General features: G+C 37.0%; 1 protein-coding gene across 1 annotated transcript in view; it reads right to left on the bottom strand.

The window, feature by feature from the left end:
• The window catches only part of SLC44A5 (solute carrier family 44 member 5), a 113,182-nt gene that overhangs the window by 32,133 nt on the left and 66,889 nt on the right, over nucleotides 1-14,160 (bottom strand). Inside the window, exons 5-8 of the mRNA XM_065928313.1 lie at nucleotides 13,796-13,856; nucleotides 9,448-9,571; nucleotides 7,830-7,913; nucleotides 4,299-4,411 (exon numbers count right to left, since the gene is read on the bottom strand). Coding sequence (XP_065784385.1) covers nucleotides 4,299-4,411; nucleotides 7,830-7,913; nucleotides 9,448-9,571; nucleotides 13,796-13,856 — 382 coding nt within the window. The remainder of the gene's footprint in view (nucleotides 1-4,298; nucleotides 4,412-7,829; nucleotides 7,914-9,447; nucleotides 9,572-13,795; nucleotides 13,857-14,160) is intronic.

Genomic DNA, 14,160 nt, shown 5'->3' with positions numbered 1-14,160 from the left:
TTCTTTCTTTTACATCATTAATTTCTTGCTCTCTAATGTATCATTCCAAACAATATACAAGCATATTTTCCTTTCTCCCACCTTAAAGAGTAAAACAAAAGAAAATCTATTTTTGACAGTCTTACCCCATCCACTGCCCAATTTCTTGTCCCTCATCGCAATAAAACTCTCCAAATAGCCCTGTATATTGTCTGTCTATAATTCCTCTCCTCCAATCCTCCCTCAATCCACTCTAATTAGGCTTTTCTTCCTCATTATGCTACCAAAACTACCCTAATAAGATTACCAATGATCTTGCCATATTTATGTATCAAAGTCTATTCTCAGTTCTTATCTTTCTTGACCTATTTGCCCCATTTGACATGGTTTATCACCCCCTTCATTTTTTTTTTTTTAAACTTGGCTTCTATAATGTCACATCCTTTTAGTTTTCAAAGACCCATTTCTCCTCAGTTGTCTTTGCTGTTCCATTCTCTTCTCTCTGACCTCTTAATGTTGCAGGGCCTCTGAACTCAGTCTTTGATCCACATCTCTACCTACACCTAATTTCTTGGTGATCTCAGCCATTCTCATGGCTCTAATAATCCTGATTCCTAAATATATTTATTTAGGCTAATTTTCTAACTCTGTACATTCAACTGTATATTCAACTGCCTATATGACATCTCCATCTTAATGCCTAATAAACATCTGGAACTCCACACATTCAAAATTACACTTCTGATCAATCCCCTTTCTAAACTAAGCTTGTTCCACTCAAACCTTTCCTGTCTCATGTGTGAATGCTAAGTCACCTCAGTTGTATTCAATTCTGTGTGACCCTAGGGACTGCAGCCTGCCAGGATCCTCCATCCAAGGGATTCTCCAGGCAAGAATACTGGAGTGGGTTGCCATTTCCTTCTCCAGGGGATCTTCCTGACCCAGGGACTGAGCCCAGGTCTCCTTGCAGGCAGATTCTGTCTGAGCCACCAGGGACTAAAGTCATGATCATTCCACATCTCTCCTCTGCTCAACACCCTACCTTGTCTCCCTATTTCACTCAGAGTAAAAATAATCTAAGTCTCTGGCCCTCCAGAAATTCCTCATCTCCCATTCTCCCCTTTATTTGGTACACTCATCCATGCAAGCATTCTAACCGTTTCTTCGACATGCTCCCATCTTTAAGACTTGGCTCTAACTGTACTTACTGTCTGGAACTTCTCCTGTTATCTCCAGGGGCTAATCCCATTTTCTCCTTCAAGTGTTTTCTCGGATCTCCTCTCAAAAATGCCTACCCTACTGATACTGCAATTTGTACTCCTTGCCCTACCATGGTACTCTCAATCCCCCTTCATCTGTCTATTGTTTCTTTTTTCTGTGGCAAGTATCACCTTCTAATAGGCTTAGTTTATGAGCATTAAGAGAGTTAGAACTTCTGTCTTTTTGTTTACTGTTCTTTCTCAAGAGCCTAGAATAGTGTCTATACACAGCAGCTGCACAACTGATATTTGTTGAATGAATAAATGAAAAAATGTATGACTAGATATAGATGTTACTTCCCTTATTCTTCTTGGTAGAGCTTCCTGTATCTGTGAGTTTATATCTTTCATCATTTCTAGAAAATTCTCACTCGATACCTTTCAAATATGCTGATACATGTTAGGCCCTTCTCAATCTGTTCTGTATCTCTCTTAAATATAGAATCATATTTTGTCCTTAGTTCACATTCTGCTGTATTCTGAGTAATTAATTCAGAATTTCATCTTTCAGTTCATTAATTATCTATTTTACTATTTAACTTATTTAATTTTGAATATAACACTTTATTGTTTGTTTTGAAAAGTTCTATTTGGTTCATCTTCATGTATGCCTGAATATTTTTGATGATTTCTTATTTTTTAATTGCATTTTAAATTCTTAAACATTAATTCATGTTCTGTATCAGTCCATATCTGAATTTCCTAGTGACCTCAATCTGAGGTTTATCGTTTCTTTTGTTTCTTTTTAAAGACCATTTCCTTATGTGTTTGGAAATCTTTGATTGCAACTCATACATTGTTCACTTTAACCTGTTGAAACCTGGTGATTTGAGCAGGTGCTTCCATCTAGAGGGGATTCATATTTATTTCTACTGGCAAGCACAGGGTACTACCACACTAGGGTCACTTCATGTGTTTTCCAGGATCCAGGACCTACTCCAGGAGTTTCCGGCCTGACCCTCTACCCCTCTGCTGGCTCTGAGTCTCCTGGGTGTAGCACTGGTATGATCTACCCGTAATCTCACATGTGCCTCCTGCTCAGTTCCCCACTTTTTAGCTTGTGGGTTGAAAATGGTTTTCCTTTCTGGGATACTTCATTTCTAGTAAGCTCATGAAAAAAATAAATAAAACAATACAATATAATATGCCATCATTTCATAGCAAAAGGACCCTTCAGATTATTTAGTTCCTTCACACTGGTGGATGTGAAAGTCTCAGCAGTTATTTTCCAATTTATTTTTCTATTCCTATCTTATTCCTGTCCTAGTGTGTGTTTGTCATTAAAAGTATGTTCCCTGGGCTTCAAGTCCTCTTTCCTTAATAATATTCCTACATAATAAGAAAATAATAAATACCATTTATTGAACAATTATTATGGCGGCTCTCTAAGTACTCTATATACATTATTTATTTAACACTGAGATTCCTGTTATACTGTTGAGGAAACTATGAAATAGAGAACTATGTACTTGCAGAGAACTGTGCTTTTTCCAAATTCTAAATAGATATTTATAACCATGGTATTACATGGCTATCCCCTATGTAACTCTTAATTTGTTATAATCAATGAGAAATGTTCACATGCCCAAACTCTAAGACAGAAAAGGGCAGGGGACACTTTGAGCTCCGAGGAAGAAAACAAAGGCTTTTTGACAAAAAGTTTTCTTGGGAGTTTCAGATTAGGAGACAGCAATTCTTATATTCCTTCATGAGATTCATGGGCAGCTGCACAACATGAAGAGATAAAGAATGATACATGGAGTCACCTAAACAACTGTTGAGAAGCTCAGTGAGGATAACGAGCAGGATAATAACAATAACCCAAGACATACTGAGTACTGACTGTGTTTCAGGGATTGTTCTAAGAGCTTTATATTCATCGTCTCATTTAATTCTCACAGTAATGGTATAATGGAGATAACATTATTGTGTTGATGATATGGATGAGGAAACTGAGTCTTATAATCATTCAGAAACTTTTCCAAGTCCTCCAGTTACATTATGGAGACAGGATTGGAACTCAAGCTAACTATAGATTTTGGGTATTCTACATTCTTATACTGATATGTGTAAAGCTCTTCTTCTTTGGGTGACAGAAACAAGACAGTGTTATTTTGGTATCTCTGACTATAAAAGTCTCATTGTTGATGTAAATGGTGCTATACGAAAATCATTCTTTTGAATAGAAACCTCTCAAACATTCATATACTGGCTCATATGTTTATTAAAAGACTGAGAATAAGGGCTTAACTGTTCACTGATTCTTTGTGACCCCTTGGACTGTAGCCCGCCAGGCTCCTCTGTCCATAGAATTCTCCAGGCATGAATACTGGAATGTGTAACCATTTCCTTCTCCAGAGGATCTTCCCAACTCAGGGATCAAACCCAGGTCTTCTGCATTGTAGGCAGACTCTTTACCATCTGAGCCAACAGGGAAGCCCGTTTTTTTTTTTTTTTAATGTTCGAATTTCACCTGTATTACATTTGGCAGAACTGAGTTAATAATTAGAGCTCAACCAAAAGTAAAGTAACTCTCCATCCAATAAGTGTAATTCAGAATACTTGCCTCTAGAGGGTGATGGCCCATTATGGAGTACTGGCCAATTATTAAAGTGTGTGACAGTACCTGGATTAAAAGTCCTAAGTTGAAAGAGAAAAATAGATCGATCACACATCTATAACTATGCAGACCTGGGCCTTTGATCAGATAAAAAGTTAAAAGACTAAAAGAAATTGTCTGAAATAGTTTTCATTAACTTAAATGGGATTCTTTTCACCTCCTTCTTAATACTCATGAGATATGAGACCAAAGACTGTAGAGAAAAAGAGCAGAATATTTTGATAGCACTTTTCCCCCCCAGGATAAAGAAGAAAAATGTAACAGAGACACTGTATGCAGAATTAAGTAATTTTTCTCAGTATAACACCTTTAGGAAGACAGTAAAGAAGGATTAAATTTACTGGAAGTAAAATGCTTTCTGGTAATTGACAATGGCAACTGAAAAGAAAAAGATTATTATGATGATATTTTTGGTGATTTTAAGACAGGTGGATACCTACCATAAGCTATGATTCCAATCACACCAAAGGTGAAGATCCAGAAAAGCAATCCAGCTGTAAACCTCAGAAGCATCACAAACATCCAGCTCAGGAGCATGGCAATAGTCAGGCCACTGGAGGATAAAAGGCACAACAAACATAGCGGGCCAGTGTGCCAAGCATAACAAACATAGCAAGACAACACTTATTTCTACTCAAAAGAATTCTTGATTATTTCATCAGACTGTAGAAACATTTATGATATTGAAAAGTATAAGCAATTCTTTCTGTTACGACGTTCAAGGGAAACAATAGTATCATCAGAACTTGATACATGAATCATTTTCGGTGCAGCAGCTGGTAAATGCAAATTCTGTGTCCATAGTTGTTTCAGGAAAAAATCACAATTCCCATATGCTGCATTCCTATTTTTTTCCTTCATACTTATGTACCAAGTGATAAGCTACAAAGCATATCCATGAGATGTTATTGCTGCTCTATATACCTGGTCGCTAATGAAAACCGTATGTGATATAACTAGCAGTAAGAGAACAATCTTAGGGCAGAAAGACAAGCAAAATAATTGTCCTACACAGTTCCTGAATCCATAGTTTTGTAGCCATTATCATTCTGGTCTAATTATCTCTAATCGTTTGTGATGTCTAACATCACCAGACACTTATTTCAGATCCCCAGCTATCTGTGGGCCATTATCTGGAGCCAGGATAAGGCCTCTCTGTCTCCTGGGCCATGTGACTTAATCAAGCAATCAAGAGCATGACTATTTTCCTTCGTTTAATTTCTTCCTGGGGTTTGATTGAGTACTGGAGGTACTTCTTCCCAACCCCACTATATATCCAGGTTAAAGTCATATTGGATTTTTCTAAGTGATTTCATCAAAGAGAACTCACTAAAATTGGAAATTTGGCTGATGTCTCTATTAAGACCTGACACCACTGGTGATATCTGCAAGTTTCCAAATAGCAACAGACAGCCTGGCACAGTTACTGAGCTTATTGTCTTCAGATGTTATCTTTAAGAAGAAACTATTAATAATAATGTCACTGTATAGATGACAGCATGTACCAGAGTACCTTCTCAGTGCACAGTCTTACAGAGCCTGGGCTTTTAATTTAGAAGCAAACCACAGATACTTTAATGCTGAAATATGCAGTCTGATTGAAAACTTATTCTATAGCATAGGACAAGAGGGTTATTAAAAAAATATATTGGGGCAGGGGGTGGGAGGCTTCCCTGGTGGCTCAGTGGTAAAGAATCCTCCTGTCAATACAGGAGACACAGGTTCAATCCCTGGTCTGGGAAGATCCCACATGCCACGGAGCTGCTAAGTCCATGTGCCATCAACTATTGAGCCTGTGTTCTAGCGCCCCAGAGCTGCAACTACTGAAGCCCTCGCCCTAGAGCCTGTGGTGGGCAACGAGAGAAGCCATCGCAGTGAGAAGCTCCCACTTGCTGCAACTAGAGAAAAGCCTGTGCAGTAACCAAGACCCAGTGCAGTCAAAAATAAAAATAAATAAAATAAAAATTTAAAAACAAGATCAGAGGGGAAAAATAAAAGCTATAGTTCTTGACTACTTGTGTTTTTAATTCCCACATAAAAAAATTCTGAGTACACTAAGTCCCAGCATGTCAGTGTTTGGCTTTATATGCATGAGACAGATGAGAACAGAGAGCTGATAATAAAGGGAGGTGTTTATGCTCTAGTGTTTAGTCCCTGGGTAGAGACTATTTCAGAGTGTGTGAGGAGGACGGGAGAATCTGTTATAAATTATACCTTTCTCAGGTGAGAGTAGAAAAGCCAAAATAAAGAAGAGAGAGAAATTATCTAGTGATATTCAGGTCTGACAATAGGGACACCAGTTTCCTATCAAGTATAAACTACACTCTCTGCCATGGAGATATATCCTGAAACACAGGCTGAAAATAATTACTCTGTTTAAGACAAAGCGAAACAATGTAAAACCTCATAAAACTATCTAGTTTTAGAGCTCTAAAAACTGCCTCTGCTGCTGCTAAGTCGCTTCAGTCGTGTCCGACTCTGTGCGACCCCATAGACGGCAGCCCACCAGGCTCCCCCGTCCCTGGGATTCTCCAGGCAAGAACACTGGAGTGGGTTGCCATTTCCTTCTCTAATGCATGAAAGTGAAAAGTGAAAATAAAGTCGCTCAGTCGTGTCCGACTCTGCGCGACCCCATAGACGGCAGCCCACCAGGCTCCTCCGTCCATGGGATTTTCCAGGTAAGAGTACTGGAGTGGGGTGCCGTTGCCTTCTCCAGCTCTAAAAACTACTCCCTAGTATTTTACACACAATACAATTTTGACTTTATTAAGCACCTTACTTAAATATATCTATCTTGTCCCCCTAGTACTTCTGTAACTGTTTCTTAAACCCACATTTTCTATGTATCTCTACAGTCCAAGAACTGTATTAGGACTCTGGAAAACAAAGACAAGTTAGACATAGTTACCATAGTAAGAGTTCATAGTTTATCAGAGGGAAAGAGACGGGTAAATAAAATACAAGATGGTAAGTGCTATACAGAAGATAGATATGTGTGTTTACAAATATGTATGTACACACACACACACACACACACACACACACAATGAATGAGGAACACAAAGGTGCAAGTAATTTACTATATCTAGGGAAGTTAAGAAGATATCGTAAGTGACACAAAAGCTAATTTTAAATAATGAGATGAAGTTTCCCAGGGCACAATGGCAGATATTCTAGGAAAGAGAATAGAATGTGCAAAAACACAAGGGTGTGATGGTCTGAGAATGGGTATGCTATTTGCCGTGTTTAGAATATAGGGTTAATCAAGAAACATGGATGGAGATAAATCTGGGAAAGTAAGTTCGATAGGTTATAAGAGTTCTTGTAAGTATATGAAGAAGTTTCCACTTTATTCTTTGATTACTAGGGAATCATAGATGCCTTTAAGGTACTTAAGGTACAAGAAGGTGACACAAAAGCCAGATAGTAATGACAGCCTTAGAGATATCAAACACATGTACCTGCTCTGGAGGACTGACTATATTTTCCTTTATGTTTAAGAATGCAAATCTTATGTCTGAAAATTTAAGACCTCTTCCTCCTTTCATATATCTTTTTCAGCTTTTCATAAGTACAGTTAGTTTGATCATGATGATAACAAATGTTATATGGAAGGGCTGCATTAAAAAATAAGAATGATCCTTTGGAGATCAAGGGAAGGACAAATTTTATATGTAGTGAAAGGCGCACACACACCACAGTGAGCCCCCATGGGACTTGAAATATATGAATACTCTTACTAGTAATTTAATGAGTAAAATTAAAATTTACATTCTTATAACTTTTTGCTAATATTGGGCAGATTTCCAAATAGTTTGGGCTCTTCACTCTGTCTGAAAAAGAAACTGGCAGGAACTGAAATCTGAGTCAATCTCTCATTCATGAATATGAATGGGAAATTTGATGAAAGAAATTCTACAAAGATCAACTCAGAATGGGGCTGGAGACGAAACACTTATGCTTTCACTTACATGAGAATCCAATACCATGTTGTTGCATAGTCTTCAAACACCTTCACTCCAATTGCCCTTGCATCAAGGGCTTTATTGATACCACTGAATTCAAAGAAGAAAAAAAAATCAATTATTTTTTGACTACCACTAAAGAGAAATGTTCTTGTTACGATAAAAGGGACTTGGAAGCTGATGTTCTAAGCATATTTTTAGAAACCATTTATCGCTAGTGACCCTTTTGCTAGCCACAATAATACATGAGGTGTCACTTTGGTGAACCTACAAAGGTAGCTACAGGTACGCACAGAGGAAGCATTGCTTTCAAGAGTGGTAAACATATCTTTTTTCCAACATATGCAACATGCCCTCAGTGTTGCAGAGACCTCACTATAAGACATGAATTTAAATAAGATCAGCTTCTAACTTATAAAATCCATAGATCTAAGAGTGAATATGATACTTAATTTCCCCTTCTTAATCTTCTGACACTCTGTAGCAGAAGGCACACACAGCAGAAAAGTACACAAATCCTTAGCATCTAGCTGGGTGGGTTATCAAAGTGAACACACTTGGTAAGTACAACATGGCCATCCCTTCCCCCCCATGTGCTCCGATTACAATACCTTTCCCTTCCCCTAAAAGAACCATAATTTTGACTTTTGTGATTATAATTTCCCAGTTTTCTTAGTTGTACCATATATATATATATGCATCATAGTGTAATTTTAATTTAGTTGGGCTTCCCAGGTGGCACTAGTGAAGAACCTGCCTGCCAGTGAAGGAGACACAAGAGATGTGAGTTCGATCCCTATATTAGGAAGATTCCCTGAAGGTGGGCATGGCGACCCACTCCAGTATTCGTGCCTGGAGAATCCCATGGACAGAGGAACCTGGCAGGCTACAGTCCATGGGGTCGCAAAGAGTCGGACACGACTGAAGCAACTTAGCACACATGTGCTTACTTCAAAACTTTATCAATGGAATTGTACTATTAGAACAATACATTTTTGCAATATATTTTTTATTTTAAATTCAACAACTGAGCTGTGCAATGATACTCTGTGTTTATATTTGTATACACACATCTGTGTGCATGAGAAAATTATATTTCCAAATAACGTGGAACACCACGATGCATACAGCCAAGAGAAACAGAAAATTTACTTCACTGTAAATAGTAAAAGAAGTTCAACACAGTAACCAGCACAGCAGCATCATGGTTGTTTCACCTTTCTTAAGACTCCCTTCCATTTAAAATAGCTGGCAGTTTTATCATTTCAGTCATTTTTTTTTTTTAAAAATGATGCTTTAAAAAATCGTGGGTTTTTAAAATTATGTTCATTCAAAAGTAAATTATATTAAGGTGTTTCAATATGTTTCCTGATGTCTCATTTATGTACCTGTTGATGATGAAAGACTTAACCATTTTGAAAAACATAATTGCTCTTTCAAATTCACTCTGCTTTTTCCTTTGGTTTTCTTAATGAACACATACCAATTTCTCCAATCCACAGTGACATGAATATTTCAGAATAACACATAATTCTTCCTCTATAATGCTTAACCTAACAAAACTTTAGTTCAGGGATAATAAAGAGGTGCATCAAAATTGAAAATGGGGATGTGATCAACATACTTTGCAGCTATTCTGAGTTCTGCAGCATTTCTTGTCTTTCCACTTCCATCATCAAACACTGTCTTATTTCCTACTGTTATAGTGCCATTTTTAGTAGAGAAGTCTGGGAAACATCTCTGGAGAACTGTAAAAATAAATTAAAATTATGATAATCACTTTTCTTTCTTTACGATGTCCTCTCTTTCTTCAACTTTCTGTTGTTTATAATCAAATGGTTGCTTGCTAGACACTATATAGCTTGCTCAGTATAGATAACTGCCCATTACTTGATAATCAGATTTTTTGATGATTCTAAGACAGACATGGGAGGGAAATATAATCATAATCTGAAGCTACATTTAAACTTGATTATTTCATACATGGTATATTCATTAACTAACCATAAGCAGGACATATAGCACAGGTTTTATAAGAATAATACTGACAACCTTGCTCTCATACTAAACACATCTTAATAAAAAGGCTATATTTACTTGTATTAGATGAATTTAGTTTTGTTATTTTTTAAAAAATTCTTAAGACATTCCTTGAGTGAAACCTTGAAAACCAGAGTTTAGTGAATAATTCTTTGAGAAATAAGCATCAGCTCAAACTTTAGGCTACTAAGATAACCAAATTTTTATTTATAAAATGTTAATAATTTGTCTCTCTTCCAGCTTTTTCATTTACCAGTTTTTTAGAGCGGCTGGAAGTAGAAATATAAAGCCATCAAAAATGGCCCATACTTTGTCAACTAGCATGATTTCTGAGAGTTTGCCATTCAATCTTTTATGTACTTGTTTTTAAGTCAACAGAATCTTTGCTTCTCTACAAATCTCTATTACTAAAAATGTGTTAAAACCTCAATATTACAGGAAGAAAGAGGAGGAATCAGGAATGGTTTATCTTTATGTTTTTTTTTACAAGAAGTATTACAGACTTGCAGGGGTTGATATGGCATTTAAACCTGAAAATATGAAAGCAGTTGATATAGAGAAAGAACTATGTCTTCATAAAGCTTTTCCTGACTTTTAAAATCAGTTTGTCTACTCACCTTCATCTTCCGTAGCATCTGCAATAGGGATGACTGCTTCAGTATCCTCTCTGTCCTGCTCTTCCCTGGCAAATCTGACATAGTCTCTACCAGATGATTCTATTCCCTCTCAATTCAACCATATTTCTGCCTCCACCTCGCCATGGAAACTGTCCTCCCAGTGATCACAATGACCCCCTAATGGCCAAAACTTCTAAATACTTTTTACTCTTCATCCTGCTGGAGCCCATTACCTAGCACAGTGCTTGGGACAGAACGGAACTCAGTAAATCTTTGCTGTTGGATGAGTTAATTTTTCTGTTGAATGAGTCTCTGACACAGGAGACCAGCCCTGCCCTTTATAACTCTCTTCCCTTGGTTCACAGGCCCCAGTTCTCTCCTACCCCCTCTTCTGCCTTTTTGTTTACTCCTCTTCTTTTTGCTTCTTCAATATGCCTGATCCCACATACAGAACCTCCCAAACTTGTTTTATGTAGTATTTCTGGACAGTAACTCATCTAGTCTGTTACCTTTAATTACTAAATATGCTCATTATATTTTTGGAAACTAGAGAAAAATTCGTGAAACAAGATACAAAGCTGTACAGAGTTTTACAAGCTACAGTGAACTATATTAACATTTTGGTGCATTTCCTTTCAGTCTTTCCTCTGTATACATTTTTTTGTTGAGAGTTATTAACTATACAGAAATGAGATATTGTCTCTTGTTTCTTTCTTTTATTATTACTTATTTCCATTTATAAAATCTTTAATGAGTGAATTTTTTTAGCTGCCTAACATTGGTTCAAGTACTATATTTAATTCCCTATTGGGGGGATACAAATCGATTTCAATGTTTCCTTCACTAGACTTTGAAGGACTGTGCCTTATTCATTTCTGTGTCCCCACATGGGCTTCCTGGTGGCTCACTGGTAAAGAATCTGCCTGGCAATGCAGGAGATATAGCTTTGATCCCAGGGTCAGGAAGATCCCCTGGAGAAGGAAATGGCAACCCATTCCAGTATTCTTGGACTCCCTGATGACACGGTTGGTAAAGAATCCACCTACAATGCGGGAGACCTGGGTTTGATCCCTGGGTTGGGAAGATCCCCTGGAGAAGGGAAAGGCTACCTACTGCAGTATTCTGGCCTGGAGAATTCCATGGACAAAGGAACCTGATGGGCAACAGTCCATGGAGTTGCAAAAGAGTCAGACATGACTTAGAAACTAAACAACATCCCCAAAGTACATTTTATATTGTGTGATCTAAATAAACTATAATTGTAAAGGCAGGGACTATATCTTATATACCTAATGTATCTTCCGTGACTAATGATTCATTTTTACCCTTTTGCATAAAAATCTGTAACACTGTTCTTAACTACAGACACTATTTCTCAGGGAATCCTGGTTAAATGCAGTTGCTTGCCAGACCCACAATTTTGATGGAGGGTCTTTAATAAAGATCCAGAGAAGAATGATGGGAGCATGTAAGACATTGTGTTTGATGGTTGCTAACTCAATGGTACCTGACTTTCTACTGAAACTGATGACTATGATTTTTCTTCCATTTTAAAAGAAATATGTACTCCTTGTGGAAAAACAGAGAAGAAAAAAGAAAAAAAAGAAAAAGAAGACAGAAAATGGCTATAGTTTTGCTATCTCCAAAATAAGCTCAGTTTAGTTGCTCACTGGTGTCCGACTCTTTGTTACCCCACGGACTGCAGCACACCAGGCCTCCCTGTCCATCACCAACTCCCAGAGCTTACTCAAACTCACGTCCATTGAGTCAGTGATGCCATCCAACCATCTCATCCTTTGTCATCCCGTTCTCCTCCTGCCTTCAATCTTTCCCAGCATCAGGGTCTTTTCAAACGAGTCAGTTCTTCACATCAGGTAGCCAAAGTATTGGAGTTTCAGCTTCAGTAACACTCCTTCCAATGAATATTCAGGACTGATTTCCTTTAGGATGGACTGGTTGGATCTCCTTGAGTCCAAGGGACTCTCAAAGAGTCTTCTCCAACACCACAGTTCAAAAGCATCAGTTCTTTGGCAATTCAGTTTTCTTATAGTCCAACTCTCACATCCATACATGACCACTGGAAAAACCATAGCTTTGACTAGATGGACCTTTGTTGGCAAAGTAATGTTTCTGCTTTTTAATATGCTGTCTAGGTTGGTCATAACTTTTCTTCCAAGGAGCAAGCATCTTTTAATTCCATGGTTGCAGTCACCATCTGCAGTGATTTTGGAGCCCAAATCAATAAAGTCTGTCACTGTTTCCCCATCTATTTGCCATAAAGTGATGGGACCAGCTGCCATGACCTTAGTTTTCTGAATGCTGAGTTTTAAGTCAACTTTTTTACTCTCCTCTTTCACTTTCATCAAGAGGCTTTTTAGTTCCTCTTCACTTTCTGCCATAAGTGTGGTGTCATCTGCATATCTGAGGTTATTGATATTTCTCCCATCAATCTTGATTCCAGCTAATTACTTAATATTTTGGCATATTTCTCTTCAATCTTTTTCTTTGAATATATTGTTGTTTATTAATTTTCATTCTTACATGCTTGTCATTACAATGTATATAGTATATTTTATTTTATTTAAAATTGTAACAAACAATATTATCATATGCAAAAATTCTAAAATATTTCATTTAATAAATGCATCATAATTTATTTCAGCATATTCTTGCTCTTGGATATTAGAATATTTCCTTTTCTTTTTTTCTTCTTTTGGTTGTTTTGAATAACATTGTGATGGACATCTTTATGTAAAGTTTTTTATCTGTAGTTAGAATTATATCCTTAAAAAAGGAAAATGAGTGATTATCTCATTTTCTCCTAAACAGGGTTTAAGTTTATAAATTGTAAAGACATACAATGTCAGTTCATTCAGGAGACATATAAGTATTTCATGTTTTAAATTATAAAGACAAATATATACCCCATTCTCAATCCCCAATCAATTTTCCAACAAATTTTTTGGCTGAATTCAGGGGTAGGTGTGTTAGGGTATGTCTGTATGTGACTCATGTGTGTTCTTAGAGTAGCAAAGAATCAAACTGACTGAACTTTTAATATTCAATTTTCAAACTTTTCTGTGTGTGTTTATGCCACCAAACCTAAAACCTCACCAAGCTCCTGGGGAACACCCTAGGCTGGAGTCAGAAGAATGGGCTTTGTAGCTTTGGCTTTCTTCTCAATTAACTCTGGGACTCTGGGCCAGTCATAGGACTATTCTCAGCCTCAGTTTTGTCAATTGTAAAATAAGTGAACTGAATTAACTAACTTCTAGGTAGATCATGTGTTTCTGAGGTAAAATAATAACCACTTACAAGGTTTGCTTGGATAAATCGCTGATGGACAATCATTATCCAGTAAAACTTGTGAGAGAGTCTAAAATTGAAGGAAGAGTGTGTTAACATTTCAAAGACTATGTGATGATACATCTTACTCAATATATAAATTATGTCCTTTAAAAATTCAATTCCCTAATAATTTCCTTATTCCAAATTACTCCCCTAGTAAGAGTAATTGTAAGACTATCATACACACATACTTGTTTGACAAACACTCTTAAATATCCTAACTGTAATTCAGTTGAATCAACAATAATAAGTCAGACATGCTGAAACCAAGGTATATCTTTGAAGGTGTGTATCTTTGTCTTAGTTATATCCTCAGTCTAATGCTTTTATTT

The sequence above is a fragment of the Muntiacus reevesi genome, chromosome 1 (genome assembly GCF_963930625.1).
Source record: "Muntiacus reevesi chromosome 1, mMunRee1.1, whole genome shotgun sequence".
NCBI lineage: Eukaryota > Metazoa > Chordata > Mammalia > Artiodactyla > Cervidae > Muntiacus > Muntiacus reevesi.
Note: the sequence above shows the minus strand (reverse complement) of the source record. Positions and strands in the feature narration are given on the sequence as shown.